Raw genomic sequence first — 21,249 nt, 5'->3', positions numbered from 1 at the left:
GTCGTCACTGTTCTCATTCACTTTTGTCCTTGCGCTTGTGTGCTTCCTCCAAGAATTCATTATATAGATGTTCCGCCTCGAACGAGAGCCTTTCGTCTTTCGCAGCACCCGCTATATCACTCTAAACAAAGCCCGTGCGTCTATTTTCCCGCACAACACTCGGAGAGCCAATCGCCGCAACTTAGGGGGCAAGCGTGAGGTTTTGCATTGCTTAATGTCACAACTCGGACTGGATTTTTTTCTCTAAACAGATGTTCTCACATGGTCATTTGCTGAGCTGCCCCAGTAAGTTGCGGTGATTGGCTCTGCGAGTATTGTGGGGGAAAGTAGACGCACGGGATTTTTTTAGAGTGCACTGAAGACCAACGATTGGGCACCACAAGTGGCGCGTCAGCATTCTGTTGGAATTCACGTTCAATCAGTGGGAAACGCGCCGAACGCTTTTGACACAGCGCGTCCAACGTGTGGCCCGCGTTAGTTCTCAGTAGGGGACGTACAAAATTCAGCACTACGGCTTTCTATCTATAGTGACTGACAGAATGAGAACGGCAGGACGCGTCTCTCGAACGCCCGGCCTCCGGCACGCGTTCCGCACCTTCCGCTCTACTTTGTCTGATACCGCACACTTTAGGTGCACGTGGCGCTGAAGCATTGTCAAAGCTATGCGGAGAGCAAGTCGTCTGCTTCTTGCGGAAGGGTTGCAGTGACGTCAGAACGCCGACCTCTGATTGGCTCTGATTGTAGGATAGTGGGTACACCTCAGGGCAGCTTGCTTTGAGGTCTACCCACTATCCTTGCAATCAGAACCAATCAGAGCTCGGCGTTCTGACGGTCACCACAACCCCCTACAAAAAGTAGCAGACGAACGTGCGCTCCGCATAGGAAGCTCGCGCTGGAGGCGGGACAGCTCCTTCCTGTCGTCTTCACCAGTTGTCAGTGCCTCACAGCTGGTGAGGCATAATTGTTATGGCGCCTCTCTGCGCTTCTTATCGGGCACAATGAGCGGATGAGAGGACTTTCCAATGTGAGACCGTCATTTGAAAGGTCGGTTATATAGCCCCGCAGCGCTATCAGCGGAGAAGTGTCTCTGTGACTGAAAGCCACGGAGCTTTCGGGGAGGCTCGAAGCGGCAGTGTTTGCTCGGGCCGCTAACGGCGGAAGCTGGGAGAGTGAAAGCCGCACTTGTGTTTGTCTTTTGGACTCGGGAGAGACTGGAAAGGAAATGAAGGCCCTTCGAATCCCACGGACCGTGTATACATTCGATTGCTGGGTTATATGCCACGCGCAGAAATACTGCTGGCATATACTGAAACATACGAGAGCACCAGCGCGCTGCTTGAATTTTGAAGCAGCCTAGATAATGGAGGGCGTGGTTAATTACCTTCGCATTATCCAAATCCGTGGTCGTTACCTAAAGAGGTACCTAAATAAAATGAAACTTTTCAAAACTTTTATTGCGGGAGCCCGCAAATACTATAATAATAATAATAATTATAATAATAATAATAATAATAATAATAATAATAACGTAATAATAATAACAATACGGTTATTTTCATGTTTAATGGCGGAGCAGAGGGTAAAAACCTTAGTGGGACTGGCCCTTTGTACCGTATACATTGGCCTAGTAGTGAAAAAAAATGGTTACGCAGTAAAAATATCAAAACACGTACACTGTTATTTCAATCAAGAAATCGGAAAAGGGAAAACACGAGACGAATACACCTTATCTAACAGACAGCACTAGCATACACAAAAAGTTGAAATGCTTTGCCGAAGTTGCTAGTAAAGAAAAAACGAACGCAGGGCCTTGTAAGAGATAGTGTCTAAGCAAAGTTATTTTAGTATAATAAAGTTTAACAGTTTAGGTATAATATAACGTAGCATTTGAGTACCATATTCAGTACGACAAGGTACGATCACCATTATTTTATGTGTCTAGTAAAGTAGACCGGTTTATTTAGTGTCAATACTGCAAGTTTTGAAAAGGATTTATAGTGTTTTCTTATTTCTAGTTTTAAACTCGGCCATAATCTTATTTGTAGAGGTTATGTATTTTTAGCACTTTAAATTTTTCAGACTATCTGTATGAAAATCATAAGACACATAATATTCTTATCATTTTTTTCTCCAACAAAAATAATTTTTGCAAGTTCGTAAACGTTGCTTTACCCCAGACGAAATTGCAGTTGCTGAGGTGAAAAAAAAAAAAATAAAGAATTGTAATTTAATAGCTTCACATTGACTGGGAGTGTTTTACCGCTACGAAGTGTATGTCCTGCAACGCTTGACAATTTTATAAGTAGGTGACTAATCTGGCTGGTCCCACGATATTTTTTCGGGAAAAAATTACTCCAAGGCTTTTAAAATTACTAACGATTTCAACTGGGGTAGAATCAAGCACAATACTTTTGTTTAAAGTAACACACTTTTTTTGCCGAAAAATAGTAGCTTTAGTTTTTTCAGTGTTAATTTTGAAGCAATTGTCTCTTGCCCATGTTCCTAGTTTGGTCAGGGTAGCATCGGCAATTGTGACAAGATCGTCGCTATTTTTACACGAAATAAAATAAGCTACTGTCATCAGCATGTATAACGAATTTTGCAGTCCACTGGGGAACTCCCTTGGGAAGCACCTGAGCGAATAGATTTGGCGTTAGCAGAATATTGGCCGATGCAAACATATCGGCTACGATTTCGCAAGTAGGATTTTAGAAGCTCTAAAGGTAACCCACGGATACCACTAAATCCTAGTTTTTGAAGAAAATCTTGTGATTAATAAAATCAAAAACTTTAGTGAAATCAACGAATACTCCTAAAACCAACTTTTTTCTCTGATTTTTTTTTATGTATTTTTTTAGTTTTAATTGTGCTAACCCAGTCGACCGGCAACTTAAAGGTGAACGAATGGCGTCTGTTGAGGGGAGGAAGGCCCGTTGCTATTGGAGCACTCTTGAACCTGTTGAACGATGTAACTTTATGAACCATGCCCCTTGCGTTTTATCATCACTGGTGATGTGGGTAAGTCAAACGACGTTTTATTGAACTATAAGCGACGTTTGTGCTGTGAATCGGAATCAACGTCGACTGGCCCTAGCCAGCGAGGGAAGGGGGTGGGGGCAATCTGGTGACGTTGGTGATAGGATAATAAAATATTTTGTTTTCGCTTTTTTTTAGCTGAAAAGTGTTTATCGTAAAAAAAAAATGTAGGGCGCGCAAAGAGGGTGTAATTAAACCACAAAGCAGCCATAGTTCGCAACCGAAAATTAGGCTATGGCCTGCTACTCACCGGAGTCTGCCCAAACTCTGACGTTTTTTGGCTTCTTCGGGACGTGTGGCTGTTATTTCGTGAGCGGCCGAGAAAAATCTCTGCAGAGTTTCAAATATATATATAGAAAGAAAAGAAAGAACTGCATCAACCACCCCTAAATCTTCTTCTTTAATATATTTATATTTTCTTTGAGACGTTGGTACTTTCTGCGCAGTGCCGGCTACTCCATTGCAGTTCATTTGGTATATAAACATACACACAAAGAAAACTACATAGGTTCAATAACGTGTAGTGTTCTGCACAAGTTCCTATAGATGCACATATATACGTAGAGAGAAATGAACGCGCGTTGCACCCGCGCCCAGAGGCACACGAGTCTCCGCACCATATACACAAACAGATCACGCGAGTCACTCATAATCAGTACAGTAATGAATGAGGAAAGTAATAAAAAGAATCGGTAATGAATTGCCGGAGTAGGCCATGGTCCTAATACCTTGGAGAAAAGAAATGGTCCCTTGTGGATGATTTGTAATCGCTGCTTGAGTCTATTGCGTTCTCTTGAAAATACTTCACGACGAATGATTAAGTGTTTTGTGTCCTCTTCTCCTTGCCCACGGGAGCAATCAGCGGATGACGCGCGGGATATCTTTGAGAGCAACCTTTTTGGTAAATGAAACGTTTAGGCGCGGATCTATGAATTGATCTGTTCAAATGTCGCGCGGTAAGTCGGTATCTGTTGGAAAATGGGTTGGGGTCAAACGTATAAGAATGCGTCTTTTGCGTGTTCAGGAATCTCCATCACACTCTAAAAAAAGTTCGTGCGTCTACCTTCCCGCGCAACACTCTGAGAGCCAATCACCGCAACTTACGGAGGCAGCTCAGCGAATGACCATGCCCAAAAAATTTGTTTAGAAAAAACAACAAAAAAAAACGCAGTCTGAGTTGCAGTGGCGTCACATGGCTGATTAAAGTGCCCAAAATGCAGCGAGTAACAGGACCGCGACGAAGAAAGTACGCACATGCAGCGGTAAAAAAGGCCCGTTTACACACTTGCAACCGAGTAGGACCGACTGAGACAAGACCGGTTTCTAAGCCTTTTTCGACGGCGTAAGACCGGATGCGCTGCTGCGGAGCAGGACCCAATCCCTCGTAAAAGGCTTAAAAACCGGTCTTGTCTCAGCCGGTCCTACTCGGTTGCGAGTGTGTGAACGGGCTTTAAGACTGCGATAGCCTCAATTGCTATGTCAACTCAACATTTGCACAAGTCGCACTGTGTTTCAACTACCTTTATTTCCGGCAAAAAAGTAACAAATGGGATAAGCTTCTATGGTCTAGCTCTGAAATCTAGGCCTTGTTGTCGTTGACCTATTCACAGTGCGATTCCATCTTATATAACACTCCGGCAGTGGCTGGCAAAGCGCAGTGCGGGAAAGTAGAGGTCGGCCACGGCGGAAGGGTCACATGATGTCAAGTTGGCTGGGGACGCTTACTCGCGTTCCCAATCACCTGGTAAGCATTTCTGGTATGGGCGACAAAAGAAATAGTAAAACATTTTAACCTGCAAACAGTAAAAAAAAAAAAAAAAAGAGAGAAATAGAGGCGATACAAAAATGAAAATGGGTAACGTTGACGCTCATATTATAAATTGGCGTGACGAAGGCAAAACAGTGTTTGGGCCCAAACTATGGTGCCTGGAACGCGTCTCCGACTGGTGTGTTTACCGCGGCCAAAAAAGTGGTCCCTCGATTTCCGCCTGATGACGTCATAAAAGTGTCATGCTGTCGCCGGTCGCGACCCTGGCGGCGTCCCAACAGTTGTGGTGTATGTGGCAGATGCCTGTTCTGCTGCAGGTCGCTTTCCACTGTGACAGTTCACGGAAACTAGAGCAGCCGGAGTTGGGACGCCTAAAGGGACTCCGTGACGACAGCGACACTCGCGTTCGCTCGTGCTTTTCGGCAGCATTTCTACGGCCAACCGCCAGGATCGCGACAGGCAACAGCATGACATTCGCGTCATTTGTTGCCACGTCGGGACCACTTTTGATGTATGGGCGGGATAGGGCGGTAAACACACCAGTCGAAGACGCAGTCGAGGCACCATACCCAAACTGGAAGTAGCGATATTTCAAGATGGCGGCGCCCTTGTGAAAAAGGGCTATAGGGGGTTCGTGTTTACCATGCTAGCGGTCGTAGCGCGCTGCTTACAAACAAGTCCACGTTTGACCACCTAGGTGTGCGCGCGCGCAGGAACCGGATTTGCGAGATTCGAAGCATCTGCGCATGCTCCGTGTCGTCGTCAGGACCAGACTTGTACACGTTACTGAAAAATAGTAAGGAATTACATTTACAATTACTCAAGGCTAAATTGTAATTTATTACAATTACAATTACCCTCCTATAAAAGTAACTGACCGTTACCCCAAAAAGTAATCCGTTACTTTCGTGGCGTTACTTTCAACATTGTTGTATTCAAGTAAGAAACAGAGGGAAGAGGAATTATTCAAGTTCTTATTGTTGCAACCTGTTCCATTTAAGACCTTGAGTGTTTTGAGCAACAGCTGGCTCTCGAAAGTCTCGTCAAACATCTTGCGGTATTTCTTACTCAATATGTCGACTGCTACGCTGAACACCATTTGAGCTGAGGCACTGGATGGGAGTGCCAAATTGTTCCTCACGAATGTTTTATGCTCTGCGTTGAGCTTTTTCAGTGAAGCAAGGGAAGTACTAGTTACCTCGAAGATAGAACAAAGCTTCGTCGTTGCAGCCGTTGCCTGATATTCGAGAGATTTAGTAGATCCTTCCGATACCTCCGATACCCGCGATAACGATATGATGGATGTGCAAAGACGGCGGCGAAGTATCGGATATCGTTATCGGAGTCATCGGACCGAGCTACTAAAATTCTCCATTGTTTAAATCGCGAAGCTGGGAAAGTCATGAATAGCAAAACAGAGTTTGTAACAGTGAGGTGATAATTAAATAATAAATATGGTTTGGCTCGATATTCTTCTTCCTTTGGTTCTGAACAGTTCGAGCCCCACTTGAGACGTTGGTGAATAAAAAAAGTTTCCAGTATATAAATATAAGTAATAGAAGAAAAAGAAGGACACTCATAACAACAATTAATTAGAACGTCGGTTAAAACAAGGAAATGTAAACGCACGCTTGCCGTGTGCACCTTTCTTGGTGCAGTTCAAAAATGCACGGAGCACGAACCGACTGCAGTTTACTCCGGTGTTCTCCAGATAGACGTCCGCTGATGCCACGAGCAGCGAAGGGCAGAGAAGTAAGCTGCGCTGTGGTCCCAATCACGAGTTTCACTCTCTCCTCAAGTCCAGAATATCAAGTCTACGTCAGCCACCATTATGTTTTATCTGTAAAAATATCTGCTTGAGATAAGATGCGTTCTGCTGGGGCAAAACCGGAAGAAGAAGAAAGGAAGACTATTACCATTTTGTAAGTGCTCGCAAAAAGCTGACTCAAAAAAGGCTAGGGTAGACGGAGCGTTGTCTCGTGTGGTGACATTATGAAAACGGTCGTAGTCACTATAACCGGGAAGGACATTGTTAATCCTTTTCAGTGCACTTATCACCACGAGCTTCCCGAAGAGGCACACAATAACTTGGTGTCGTCCTCTCCCGTCTTCGATCGCAAAAAAAAAAAACACAAACAAACCAAGGGACAAAAAAAAAGCGGAAATACCTGGAACCCCCCTCCCCCCCCCCCTTTTTTTTTGTAGAAATCTTCATTTGGATTTTTTGACATTGTTGTTAGGCTCTAAAAAAAAAAATATATTCAGGGGCTTGGTGATGCAAAAAAAAAAGGCTTTGCGGAACTAAAGAGCGCCAAGCCTCCCTTTGCGCTGGTCAATTCGCGTGACATTGTCACTGTGCTCAACTTTACCAAAACGAAAAAAAAAAAAAAACTTTATTTAGAAGGGGCGGAAGGGGGGGGGGGGGTTGGTTGTGTCAAAAAAAAAGTAACGGATTACAAGGAATCCGTTACGTCAAAAATGTAAGGGAATTACATTAAAATTACTCTAGAAAATATGTAATTATTTCGTTACTAAATTACTGATAAATGTAAGGGATTACAAGTAATTTCGTTACTTGTAACGGATTACGTACAAGTCTGATCAGGACCACCGCAGAGAGGGGCACATGACGTGAGAGTCGCGAGTAACTGGGGGAGAAAAGGAGACGAGAGCGCACGGGGACGTCAGAGCGCCAAGCTCCGGTTCGAATGATTAGGAGGAAGACGCACCCAGCCAGCTGTCCTTCTCTCTACTCACTGTCCGAACGCCGGCGTCCGGCTACTTTCAAAGGCGAGACACCGCGCAAGGAGCAGACGACGACCTTGTTCGCTCCGATACGAGGGAGACAGGGCCAGTTCGACGACGGAGCGATAGAGTGCCTGGTCGCAGATTTGGAGCGCGAGGACCTGGTAGCACAGAGCATTTCTCGGGAAACCTGGACGTCAGCGCACAGCTTTTGCAGCGGCGAGGACCCGAAACATGGTTTTCAAACCCGACAAAAAAAAAGCGGTCGCGCGAGGAACGCGAGGAGCACGAGTGGACACTCTATCGCTCGGGAAAAGAGTGTTTCGGCGTCTCGCCGCAGCGAGGCGCCCGTCACGTGGCTCTCGTCTCATCCGTTGTCTGCCGCTCTACCTTTTCAATTTTGGCGGCCGCGTCTCGCGGCGATCTGCCAGGCTTTGTCAGCATAGAGGAGGCTATGGTAGAGATCGAGGTGAAGGCAAGGGAAGGAATGAAGAAAGGGCAGAAAGGAAGACGGAAAAGTTAACGTGGGGTATTTTGTCCCGGAAGCTGGCCTTTAGTTTCTTAGTTTCTCACCGTGTTTGCTCTTGCCGACAAGAACATATTCGGTGGTACAAAATGGATGCTGCAGAAGCAAGGAACTCGCTCAGCAGCCTCACAACAACAATGACGGCTAATGTGACGTCAATGAAAGCTTCTTTTTTTTCGTTTTTGTCATCGTGTTTAGCGCGTTTAGATGTTTTTTCTTCTTTTTTTTTTAACCATGAATTTGAAATTTGTGTCCCATCTTTTCCTAGTTTTGGTGAGAGGAGTCGCACTTTGTACATTTGTTTTCGCGTGTTTTTATATTTTTTTTATATAATTCTTTTGTGACTATGAGGCTTCGTTTTGAAACGCCCACAAAGTGGATAATAATGCCGCATGCGGTCGCTGTGGAACCGCAGCCTTAAAACCCTGGCCGTACATCGTCCACTGCTAAGCTGACAGTGCGGTGGAAACTACGTGTTCCCTGGACCAATCAACCGCTCCCAATTTTTTTCCCCGACTCCCGCTCTCTGCACGTGCGTGAGGGCGGGAACGTGATCACGTGACGAAAAACAGGCGCACGACTGGTCCAACGACCACTTCCAGCGCACTGTCATCTTCGAGCTGAACGACTGCGCACCGATCCACAACACGGGCGGGGCTTCGCGGTGAATCGCTGCGCTGTGCAGTTCTGGAAGACGGCAAAGGGGAGAACGGAAGAGAAAAAAGGGCAAGCGTCTACGTCCCACATGGGATGGCGCTTTGGGATGTGCAACTGTGAATTCTTTTTTTTTTTTTTCGACTGGACAGGCTTAAAAGTGGCAGTAGCGAGCAACCGGCAGAAAGCAGCAAATCCCAAATCCAAACTTGTCTCGAGAACACACACAAAAACAAAAAAAAAAAACATTCATAACAACAAGAAACAAAAAAAAGGAAGAGTAGAAAGTAAACATTTGGGGAGGGGTATCGGAAAATGTGCAGATCGGCAAAACCTTGGCGACGTAGTTGTTCCGTTAACAACGTTGCTGTTTTTCTTTTATGATTACTTATATTTTGCACACTTGTAGCGTCTGACCCTCTGCGCGGGGAGAAAAATGGGATGTTTGCACCGGTCGATGGGGAATCACTGCCGCTGTTCAAAAGGGAGAAAGAAAATTCGCTTTGACGTCGTACACAGCCCCTCGTTGTCCACCTATATTTTTTTTTTTTTTTTAAGACCTTCGTTTATATTTTTTAACGTCTGTTCTCGGTAGTTTCTATATTTGGTTTATCTAAATTATATGGCAACGGTGGACCGCCTCTCGGTCAATTAAAATTGTAAATAAATCAGACACATACTTTTAAGTACACCGCATGCCGCTCTCGAACTCCAAAAAGGTCTAGCTGCACTAAAATATACATTCGAAACTAATTCGGTGTTTATCATCCCGGCGAGCCTAAACTATGTGTCCACATGTTTACGCGTGTGGCTCTATTGTACTGTCCCAGGCACTAAAAATCATTTCACTTTCTTCAGATTTTTTAAAAATATTTTGCGAGGTATCTACAGCAGTGTTTATAAACTGGGATAATAAGCACGAAGCGAGCAGAGATTATGCAAAAGCCGCCTCTGCCACCGCTTATTTCTGTAGTTCTCATTGCATATTCAGTTCACCTTTGTTCTCAAGATAATTAATACGGTGGGCGTATTCTAATCAGCCCTACAAAACCATGTTCTTTTTTTCTTTCTTTTTCTTGTTTGTCGTTTGTGAGTTCTATGGCAATGTTGATCAAGATAGCCCGTCGCCGGAAGGATGTCTGAGATGCAAATTCGGAAAAGCAGGACGTGCTCCTGCTTTTCCGAATTTTTGTGTAAGGATGTAAGGATGCATCATTATTATTCTGAACTAAAGCACTGCACGGGCCGCCTTTTTAAGCCCAGGCCCGAGCCGGGCCCGGCGTCATGGTGAGTTGCCCGCCCAGAGCTGGGCCCAGGTGTCTAAAACCAGGCCCGACCCGAGCCCAAGAATTTTCTGTGTTACCCGGCCCGCCCCGGCCCGCCACCTTTTAGAACAGGCCCGGGCCCGGCCCTGGCCCGAATTCGATCTCATGTTGTCAAAACTTCGCCGCGTGGAGTACGAAAGTATTGGGCAACGTAATTTTATGCACCTAATGCAACCGTTGGAGGTGAATTGCTTGTACGGGACATGTTTCCATGAATGTCAGTAACCGACGGATTTACGAATTACACGTGTAAGTCGAGTAGATGCATCTTGCAAAATCGAAGTGATCCTAGCGACGTAGTGCCGCGCAGTGCACCTCGGGAGCCCAATGGTCACGGTTTCGGTTTTGATTTGCCACCCTCAATTCACGGCATCCCGTCACGACCAAATACAGTACGTGCATTTTCGAATATGCGACTTTCCTTAAATTTAAAATACTGTAGGTTTTGCTTACAAATACGAACAGGATGCTGGATTACGTCTTGCCCGAGGGGGGCTGCTGTTGGCGTAGCATAGTTTGTGCGCAGGTAAACACGTGAAAAAGAAGTGTACTGGGTCGATCATCCTATTCCATCGTCTCAATGTCCTAGGATTCATTGATTTGTGACCCGGCAGGGCCATACTGCACTCTGGGGTTGTAGCCAAGCTGCCAGAAAGCTATGGGACGCGACCGGCCTTACTCCTTTTCGTTTAATCTCGGCAGGTCCTCCTTACAGCTGCTGGGGGTCCGTGTTTCAACGGAGGCTTTCACGATGATGAAGGGGTGCAATGCAAGGGAACGCTGACTTTATTTTTGTGCAGTGCTGTGATGCACTATTTTGTCAATGGGGCAATCGAAATCGAGACCATGGATGTCATTCCTCTCCATGACCAAAGACATTGGCGTACCAACCGGGGGGGGCAAGGGGGGGGGGGGGGGGGGGGGAGAAGGCATGTGTTTTGCCCCCCCCCCCCCCCCCCCCGTGAAACAGCCGCCACTGGGCAGGGCGAACACTGGCCGGAGGCGCCGAAGGATACCAAGGGCACCGCCCGCCGGCTGGGGGGGGGGGGGGGGGGGGGCGGGGCGGCGGCGGCGGTTTGGGCGGTCTGGTTTGCTCCCCCACTCAAAAACAAGTTCAAGTTGGTACGCCACTGGCCAAAGAGGTCCCATAATGCAACACGGGCACTGTTGTATGCAGGGATTTTTAGAAGTAGTCGATTGCAACACAAGAAGTGATATTAGCTTAACAAATAACAGAAAACTAAAATAAAAGAGAAGGTATATAGCACTTTAAAAAAAAAATAAATAAATAAAACCCGTGCGACTATTTTCCCGCGAACCATTCGGAGTGCCAACCACCGCAACTTACGGAGGCAGCTCAGCGAATGACGATGCTGAAACATATATTTAGACCGAAAAGCGCAGTCTGAGAGTGAGTTGTGACATTAGCAATGCAAGCGTGACGTTTTGCACTGCTTAATGTCACAACTCAGAGTGCGTTTTTTGGTCTAAACATATGTTAGGGCATCGTCATTTTCTGAGCTGCCTCCGTAAGTTGCGGTGATTGGCTCTCCGAGTGTTGTGCGAAACAGTAGACGCACGGGCTTTTTTTAGGGTGTAGATGAATTCTTCGACATTTATACCTAAGAAACAAACGAAAACTCCGACCTCGATTTCTTTTATCTTCAAGACGAGTTGAACGTTATTCACTGGAGTCAGATTAACTATTTCTACACTGAATTTGTTCACGTGCAGCTTTCTACAAATAAACAGTATTTCTTCCGGGGCCACATACTTAAAATTATTGTTTTTACTTATTCTGCAGAATTGCCAGGAAAAATATTGTAGAGGCCGACACGCTGTACTTGGGGAGCAAGGCGAAACCTCCGATCTGTGTCGGCTTGCGACGCAGCCGAAACATATATTGTGCTTATCATATCATCGTGCTATGCTTGCCGTGTATTAATCCATCGATCTGGGGACTGCTGCGGTTTCTCCAAAAATAAATTACGACTGTGTACGTAATCGCGTTTCATTTCTCTCCCCACCCAGACGAAGTTCTACGTTAATAAATGCAGCATAATAAAGCTATGCTCGTGTATTTCGTGTTTTCCTTTTCGCCAAGACAAGTTGAACAAATTTAACAGAGGTGAGATGAGCCAGTTACAGACTGAGGTTCCACATTGAAGCCAGACCTACTTTCTAGACTCGTTGGCGGGCCTGGCTCGGGCTGGGGCCGCACCCCCGATTATCATCCAGGTCCCCTAAGATGCTGGTCCGAACCCGGCCCGAGCCCGCGGTCTAAAGCCCGAGCCCAGCCCGGGCGCGGCCCATGAGCACCAAAAAAAAAAAACGCCTTACCCGACCCGGCCCGTGGGCCCGGGCTTTCGGAGTTTGTGCAGTGCTCTATTGTGAACTCTATCAGCCAGCAACTAGAGAGCATCGCTGTCACATCGTGGTACCACCATCGTTGAAAGTTGCTAATAACTCATATAATCGAGTTTAATCACGTAACGCCTTTCTGTCTATCGCAGACAGCGGCCCTAGACATAGTATCAAGCGATACAAAACGATTTCCTTCTTTTTACGAGACTGTTGGCTGGATGGATGTTGTTCGCCGAAGGGTGCTTCTTCGAAGAACAAAAGAAAACGTTCAAGGTGCTCCTCACGCATCAGCGGTACAGAGCAGCGACCCCAGAAACTCGTCCTCCACCTCCATTCCACATTCCCCATTTCCCGTCGACGTGCGCCGCCGACTCAACGCCAAGATTTATCCCGTCATTTCCGTTCCCTTCCAACGCCTCCAAGGAGCAGCTCCGTAGAGGGCACGTTCTTTCTCGAGCAACGCAAAGCCTCCGACCCCCTAGCGGTGGCGACCCGAAAAGCGTGACGCCGCGGCATACACGCACGTCCACGCGTCAAGCAATCTCCGGCAAATCTCCGGTATCATTCGCATCTTCTCTGCCTTCCTTTTGGAGTCGTCATGCGGGACGGAAGTCTGGAAAAACAACGGAGCCCTGAACGGGGGTCCGGGCCCTGACGGCTCTGAGCCCCGCTCCGTTGACAGATCATTTTCCGAGACAGCGCGTACGGGAGGGAAGGGCGAACAGGCGTAGGAAGAGCTCGTCGTCGTCGGGTGGTACTTTGTCCCCGAGACAGCTCCGGCCGGTCGGCTGGCTGGCTGGCGTCGCCGCCGTCACACACGTCGAGAGAAGCTTCGTTTGTGCAGGACGCCCAGGCAGGCGCCCAGCCTGAGTGCGGTCGGAGAAGAGGCGAGCGAGAAACTAAGATCGATGCCAGCTCGCCTCGAGACTTCAGTGACTTTGAAGTTCGCCACTGTCTTCGTCCTCCGCGTCTGTCATCTTGCATCGCTTTGTGTTTTCTTTTTTTCTCGATTTTTTTACTCGTAAATGTAGTTTCTTGCGAGTGGATAAGTGTTCGCGCGTGGAAGATCGCACGCGCGGGAACAGGGCTGTCTTTTAGCCGCGTTTCTGGAGTTGTATATGGAGTGTTCTTCTCTTTTACCGATATAAACCTCCTTTCGCTGTTTGTTTGTTTTTTGGTTTGTATTTTTTACTCGTTTCGGTCTGTTAAAAGGCCCAGGAGTTAAACCGTAATTTGCAAGTGGGTGCTGCTCCGGTGTTCACTCAACTTTTTTTTTTTTTTGTTTTCATTGTTGTGAAGCACGGATACGAACGCGTGGCTTTAGAAAACGATTTCCTTCGCGCGAGTAGCTGGTGCTTATACAGAAAGGAGTTTAAAAGGTTAGGCTCTCGCGAATGTTTTGGTAGCTCTTAGGAACGGGTACATATAGGCCATTACCGTAGCCATGTCTAAGAATCTGGTTGCCTTTAAAAAGCTCGAAGAAAGGGGTTTTTATCTGGGGGTCCTTCCGACGTCGTCGCTGTGAGATAGTAGTAAAGCACTCTTTCTCTCGTGGGCTACTGAATTTCCGTCACCATGTTTAAGCATAGTTAGATGTAAAATTCTGGGTAATCTTTGCAGCATAAGATTGAGCTGAAAAAACATTACTGCGGTACATATCTGGCGTTACTGCAGGGTCCACGATCAGATGTCCAGAACAACCCGACGCGCGGGAATGACGGGCTGTAACGCCATGCAGGCTTACATTACGGTGAACATAAAGTATATGGCGTGTTCGATGGCTAACACCGTAGAGAAGCAAAAAATAACTTGCCCCGATAGGTTAGGAGAGTATAACTACTAGCATATATATGTCAATGTCGAATTACCGTTTTCTTTTCTCCAGAACAAATTCGCCGCAGGTGACAAATCACTCCGAAACAGTGCCACGTCTCAAACGTGGCACGACTTTCGGACGAATTTCGTTTATGGCCGAAAGATTATGCGACCTGAGAAATACGGCGAGCGCCAACACGGTAGTATTTATATAACGTTCCCAGGACGACGTCCTTTTGTATAGTGCGCATGCAGCTTACGGGACTGTCCAACAGCTCCTCGCAGCAGTAAGGAGCCGCGTTGCACGAACGCCACGAAACGCCAGCATCGAATCATCGCCGCTTTTCTGTTTTCTTTCCTTCGCAGGAGCAACATCGCAGCCCCGCGTGTTCGAGCAGCGACGGACTCGTGGGCTCGTTGCCGCAAAAGTCCTGGCCCGCTGTCAGGCGCCAACCTGTACCCCGAGATAGCCTCCTCGATATACCGGATGTGCTGACGGCGTGAGACTACCTTCATGATGCAGTCGAGTCGAGCAAGCCACTGCTGCTAAAGCACGCAGCGAGAGATCCCCAGCCGCAGGCAGCCTGCGCCTTTTCTTCGATGCCTGATCTATGGCAGGTGAGTTCCTCTTGCACGCGGCGCTAACTTCGGTGTGGCCCCCGAGAGGGCGCGGCCTGGGAGAGGGCCGATTACGGGCTGCCTCGCAGCTGCAGCGCTTGGATCGCTTTTTGGTGTTGGTTCTCTGTTGGTGCTGTTGATTATGTTGCCCCGATTTGGTCGTTTGTTGTTGCGGGGCGTTTGGCTGGGTGTACGGGCTCCTCGTGAGTATTTGTGAGGGACTCGATAGGGTGCCCCGTACATGTCTGTGCGGCCACTGAGCCGGTTATCTCATCGAGGCACCTTAGAGCTATACCTTGCGATGGACCCACAGAGGACGCCACGAGCCTTCGGAGTCAATGCAATGCCACGCGAGAGTCACCTGGACTTTAAGAGGAGGGGCGCGTAGTCACGTGACACGTTCACAACGTTGGATTGGCTGGGATGGCTTGTAGCGTCCGCTGCACTCCATCGTTATGTGACGCGGAGTAGAGAGGGTGTGTGCGGCCATCTGGCGGCCGTGTTTCGCAGCTGGAGCTTGATGAGGTTGGTCGGAGGACGTCCCGTCGACTTTTTGTTTGGTACGAGTTTGGGATGCGCGCGTGTGCGATTGATGGCGAGGGACGGGGGCTTGTAGCTTGTCAGTATGTGGCTTTCGGCATCTTCTGATTTTAATAAAAGTTTATCTTTGGTACGGGGGACTATATCGAGTGAACAGTTTGACCATGACCGGTTTCATAAGCAGAACAACTTTTTTTAAAAAGAAGGCGATTGATGAAGGCCGCTGGGCATATGGTTTTCGTTAATTGCGTTTCATTTAAACGAGAATGAGTTGAGTTAAGTTTGATTGAAGTTGAATCCTTTGTTTTCAGATAATATTTGACTTCATAAAAAAAAAAAAGTAAAGCTTTGGTATAATCCAAGAACTTTATGCACTCAACGTCGACCAATGTGTCATAGAACTACAATAAAAACGTTGAAGTGTGTTTACTCTCTTATATGAAGGAAGTCAAATAAAATCACATTATGGTAGACGTATTCAGGAGTCATGCAACTTGCAAATGGCCCATACCGAATGCGTGTCGCATATAGCTAGTCTTCTTTGGGTGACCCAGTAGTGCAATAGTATATATGACGAGTTTTGCTCCTCTGAGGTTAGCGTTATAGATATCCGAATGCTAATTTGCCACCTTAGGTATTTACGTTATGCTCGGTGTCAACTTCTCTGTGCACTCTAAAATATCTGGAGCGCCGACTTTCCCGCAAGACAGTTGGAAGAGCCAATTGTTGCAATCTACGGTGGAATACTTGCGAATGACGAAACTCAAAATATGTTTAGACATAAAAAAAAAAGAAAAAGAGTGCGCTGTGTCACTTAGCATGGTGAACGTCATGCCCCAACGCAGACTGTTTTCGTTTCCTTTTCTTTTTTTAGGTTTAAACATAACATTAGCTTTGTCACTCGCTGATATCACATCGTGGATTGCAGCGATTGACTCTGCCAACTACTTTGCGGGAAAGTGGGCGCTCCACATTTCTTAGAGTGAATTGTCATGGCTAGCGTGGTTTCCACAGTGCTCCGACACCTTCAAAAATACTTGCGCAAGCGCGCATGTTCGCTGGTCGACTCCTTCGCACGAAAGCGCGCGCGAATGAGGCGCGAAACGCGCTCGCGCAGTGGGTTGCAGCACGCCCGAAAGCATCGCTGTGGTCGGCCTTTCACGATTTGCAAAACACTCCCTATACGATCAGAGATAATGGGAGCCTCAGACTGTCAATTCTTCGACGATTCCGTTTTAAGAAATACCGTAACTCCGAGCTTCCAACTTGCTTTCTACGCACCATCCAACTTGATCGCAACTCATAATTCCGTCCTTGACGTCACGGGTATAGGAGCCATACGCGGACTCCACTGGGGGCCGCCTCTTGTCTCCGAGAAAAAGTGCTGGCCTACGGGTCTCCAGTTGGCGTGTTCGGACCCCGCCCGAGGTGCCCGCAATCTGACGGAGGCTTATTGCGCCAAAAGACGCTGTGTAGCCGAGCTTTCGGTTGTACGTCAAAAGGTCCCCGGGTGGTCTAAATGAATGCTCAGTGGCTCCGCTGAGGCGTGCCACATGCCTTTCGTTGGTTTGGAACGTAAACCCCTAAATGTACGGGGACGCCACCGAAAACATCTCGTCGCCAGGTCAAATGGTCTGCGGTAGAAGCTTCGCCTCCAGTACGAACTTTCTATACGTTTGGTAACACATTGGCATCTTGTGAGTGCGCATTGCCGAAGCAGGACGGGAACAATTCACTTTTAGAAGTAAGGGTGTAGTACGTACACCATTTGTCCCATATACTGTAATAACCCAAAAAACTAAAATTGTGCGTTAAGTTCACTGGTGTCGAACCGACGATACCGACTTTCACGAGAGGCTTGATAGTCGACTTATACAGTTTATTAAAATTACTAATGGACGCGTTAAAAAAACTACAGGAAAACACTAAAGATTTTCTTGGCCTTGCTGCAAAACCTCGGTGTTCTCTTGTTCGTTTTCTGCAGAAGCCGCCCGTAAAAGTCGGCATCGTCGGTTCGACGTCAGTGGACTGAAGGCCGAATTTTAGTTTTTGGGATATGGGATGAGGGGTACGTATAGTACTTCTGAGAGTGAACGATTTTATTCGGCAAAGTCGTCACCCCCAGAGAGAGCGCGAGAAAATTTTGGATGGTGGTTGTTGGCAGAACCTTCGTTTGCCGTTTTCTCAATGGCTATTTTAAATGTATAGACGCTTCAAACACGCGCCAGATTGAGCCGCCATTGCCGACCTTCTCTTGTCCTACCGAGATGCCTTGCCACTGAAGCGGGCGTTGACGAGCCTCCAGAAAGGCCTATGCTGGGGAGAAGGACACAGTCGCGCGTAAAGTGACAATAACCTGTCCTGCTGTGGCAATGGTGAAGGGAAGCGAACGGAATAAGAGGAAACCAAAACTGCAGGTTGTTTATGGCGGCGCGCATGCACAGCTGCCTGGACGTGTCTATACGGTTTAAATAACGTGCCGGAAAGAGTGAAGCTTGTGTACTTCGAAAACGCGTTTAGTTTGGGTAGCTAAAAAAAAAGCCCTTTTAATGGGTCTGACAGGGTGACTATATGCGTGGCGGAGCGTGTCCAGTTACTGCTAATTGAAATAGAGTAACTACAGTTGCTCTAAATTGCAAAGACAACATATAGACGTTTTGCAGCAGCTGTGCATGGGCACCGCCATAACTGACCTTCAGTTTTTGTTTCCCCTTATTACGTTTACTTCACTTTATTATTACCATAGCAGGCCAGGTTATTGCCATCTTAGATTTTATTCAGTCTTTCTCCCCAACATTGGCTTTTGTGGAGGCTCGTCCACACCAATTTCAGTGGCTCGGTATCTCGGTAAAACAAGAGAAGGTCAGCAATGGCGGCTGTATTCTGGCGCGTGTGTAAAGCGTCTATACAAAATGGGGGCTTCCTTAGTAGTTTGCACCCCTGAGCGACAGCGAGGCGAGCTGTCAAATCAGGTTTTTGCGGTCGAAGGCGTGGAACCTCACGAAGTTCGCGCAATGCAGCGGCGCGAGAAATGGACGAAAGTCAATAAGCAGTTCGTGTGAACTCGCTCCCACCACCTCTTTGCAGCATGCTTCGAGTCCAAGAAGCACCGTCCATATTGGATCGAGAAGCATCTAGTTAAATAATCCATAATCCTCAGGGATTTAGAGGGAACTCTGACGAGGCAACAATGCGCGCCTAAATTGTTTACGCAAACAGGATGCGTAAGAGTCCATCAATTGTGAGAAGTCTTGTGACTTGAAATTCGGCTTTTTCTTTTCCCTCAAGAAAATTCCGCTTGAGAACCGTTCGCTGGGGAATTTGAGAAGTTTCTTTACCACACTTCCTTTTTCTTATAGTCATGGCGATGTCGACACAGAACTGGGAATATCTGAGGGAAGTAAATAGCCCACTGTAGCACTTTTCCCTAAAAAAAAAAAAATCGATTTAACAGCAATCGTGTAATTTGCTTACGTGACATTACACGTCACGTGACGCGATGGTGTTAAGTCGTGGCGTCACGTGACATCAGGATATCAAGTGACAGTACGTCACGCGACGTGACGTCACGCTACTCCACGACTTCACACTAGTGATGCAAAACTATCGATAAAATTTACTATCAATACTATCGATGGTTTTTTTTTCCCCCAAACTATCGATGATCTCGAAGGCTATTTATTGAACGTGGCCTGTCGATAGTACCATCGATAGTAGTATCGATAGTTGACTATTGGTAGTGCTATCAATCGTCGACTATCGGTAGTTGGTTCTCGGTTGACTCGTTGATTTTCGATAGTGTCTATCGAAAGTCAGCTTCCAGGAAACTATAGTATCGAGTGTCACGAAAATGAAGGCACAACCCACAGAAAGAATGACGACGGATACGTACGGGCAGACAATCCGGAGTTCTGGGAAAATGAGGAAATCCGAAGGGAAGGTAAACATAAAGTTGCACTCTCATGCAATGAATTTAAAAATAAAACAGAAATGTCGTTTTGCCGCTTTTCCTGCGCAGATATTTTGTACAGTCCTGGGGTTTAGATGTCCGCTTTTCCTGCGCAGATATTTTGTATAGTCCTGGGGTTTAGATGTCCGGCATCGCACTTTAGTATGCCCGCATATGTTAAAATAAAAAAATACAATATATGACTGCGCCTTCCGCACGTGACGGCTTCCTGGGGTCACGAAAACTGACCCGGCCTTTGGTTGGCTCCGATGGCTGACGGCGTCTGCTGCGGCCGGGCGTGGGGTGGGACGCAGTGTTTCTTACTTGGGCATTTTTACATGTGATCTGACACGTGATGCCGAGCCGGGGTTGGAAACCGAAAACAACTCTGTAACCGATTTTGGCAACCAGTCTTGAAGAAGGCCTGTCTCAGGCCGAAACGTCGACTCACTAAATTCTTTAAAACTCCAGCAAAGTTTCGATGTGCGACTTCATTACCTTATATATATATATATAAGTCAAAGATGCGTATTGTCGGAGTTACTACTTCGAAGTTTATTACGACGTTTCGAGCGGCGACCGCTCTTCATTGCTCGAAACGTCGTAATAAACTTCGAAGCAGTAACTCCGACAGTACGCATCTTTGACTGTTAACTTTCCCGGTCCATTGTTTTTTTTTTTTTGTTTTTTTTTTTTGTTTTTTTATTTGCCTTACCTAACCCATACATGTATATATTCATTTATTTATATGGGTGTTTTCATCGCAAATCGTGCAGGCAAAAAGAATCGAATTTTTAATTTCGCTGAAAAAAATATATGTTATGGCGTCGTCTCTAAAAACGCAGTGGCCACAAACCGCAAGTTCGTCGGATCTTTCGTTCTTGACTTACGAATTTTGAAAGAGGCCGCGGCGGAAAACAGTGTTTTTCACATCCGTCGTGGGTCCGATGTTTCGCTCCGTGGATTTTCAGGCCACATTATATTAACTTTTTTTCAAGCATTCTGTGAGCACAGGTACCATAAAATAATTTTAGGCGTTTTGCTTTCTTTCTGTGAAAATGTCAAAAACGCCGCCTCGGTTAATTGTTGACGAACTTTGACAATTAAATACTGGCGATCTACTTGGGTTACGTCCAGACTTGTACACGTTACTGGAAAATAGTAAGGAATTACATTTACAATTACTAGAGGCTAAATTGTAATTTATTACAATTACAATTACCCTCCCATAAAAGTAACTGACCGTTACCCCAAAAAGTAATCCGTTACTTTGGTGGCGTTACTTTTAACATTATTTTCCTCAAGTAAGAAACAAAGGGAAGAGGGTTATTCAAGTTCTTATTGTTGCCACCTGTTCCATTTAATGACCTTGAGTATTTTGAGCAACAGCTGGCTCTCGAAAGTCTCGTCAGACATTTTGCGTTTTTTCTTACTCAATATGTCGACTGCTACGCTGAACGCCATTTGAGCTGACGCACTGGATGGGAGTGCCATATTGTTCCTCACGAATGCTTCATGCTCTGCATTGAGCTTCTTCAACGAAGCAAGGGAAGTACTATTTACCTCGAATGTAGAGCAAAGCTTCGTCGTTGCAGCCGTGGCCTGCTATTCGAGAGATTTGGTAGATCCTTCCGATACCCGCGATAACGGTACCCGATAACGATATGATGCATACGCAAAGACGGCGGCGAAGTATCGGATATCATTATCGGAGTCATCGGACCGATGTACTAAAATTCTCCGTTGTCTAAATCGCGAAGCTGTAAAAGTCATCAGCAGCAGAACATAGTTGTAACAGTAAGGGGATAATCAAATAATAAATAAGGTTTGGCTCGATATTCTTCCTTTGGTTCTGAACAGTTCGAGCCTCACTTGAGACATTGATGAATAAAAAAAAAAGTTTCCAGTA

The 21,249-nt window shown here is 46.5% G+C and overlaps 1 protein-coding gene across 4 annotated transcripts in view; it reads left to right on the top strand.

Annotated features, from left to right (window-relative positions):
- Positions 1 to 21,249, top strand: part of LOC8029110 (rap1 GTPase-activating protein 1) — a 223,565-nt gene that overhangs the window by 136,979 nt on the left and 65,337 nt on the right. For all 4 annotated transcript variants that reach the window (XR_003919086.4, XM_042290952.1, XM_040223132.3 and 1 more), the window contains exon 3: positions 14,600 to 14,851. Coding sequence is in view for 3 of the 4 variants with exons in the window: in XM_042290952.1 (XP_042146886.1) it covers positions 14,845 to 14,851 (7 nt within the window). In the remaining variant the exon portion in view is untranslated. The remainder of the gene's footprint in view (positions 1 to 14,599; positions 14,852 to 21,249) is intronic.

This window comes from Ixodes scapularis, unplaced genomic scaffold, assembly GCF_016920785.2.
Source record: "Ixodes scapularis isolate PalLabHiFi unplaced genomic scaffold, ASM1692078v2 PGA_scaffold1__304_contigs__length_218370807, whole genome shotgun sequence".
Classification (NCBI taxonomy): domain Eukaryota; kingdom Metazoa; phylum Arthropoda; class Arachnida; order Ixodida; family Ixodidae; genus Ixodes; species Ixodes scapularis.
The sequence above is the reverse complement of the archived record's forward strand: the minus strand, read 5'-3'. Positions and strand labels throughout refer to the sequence as shown.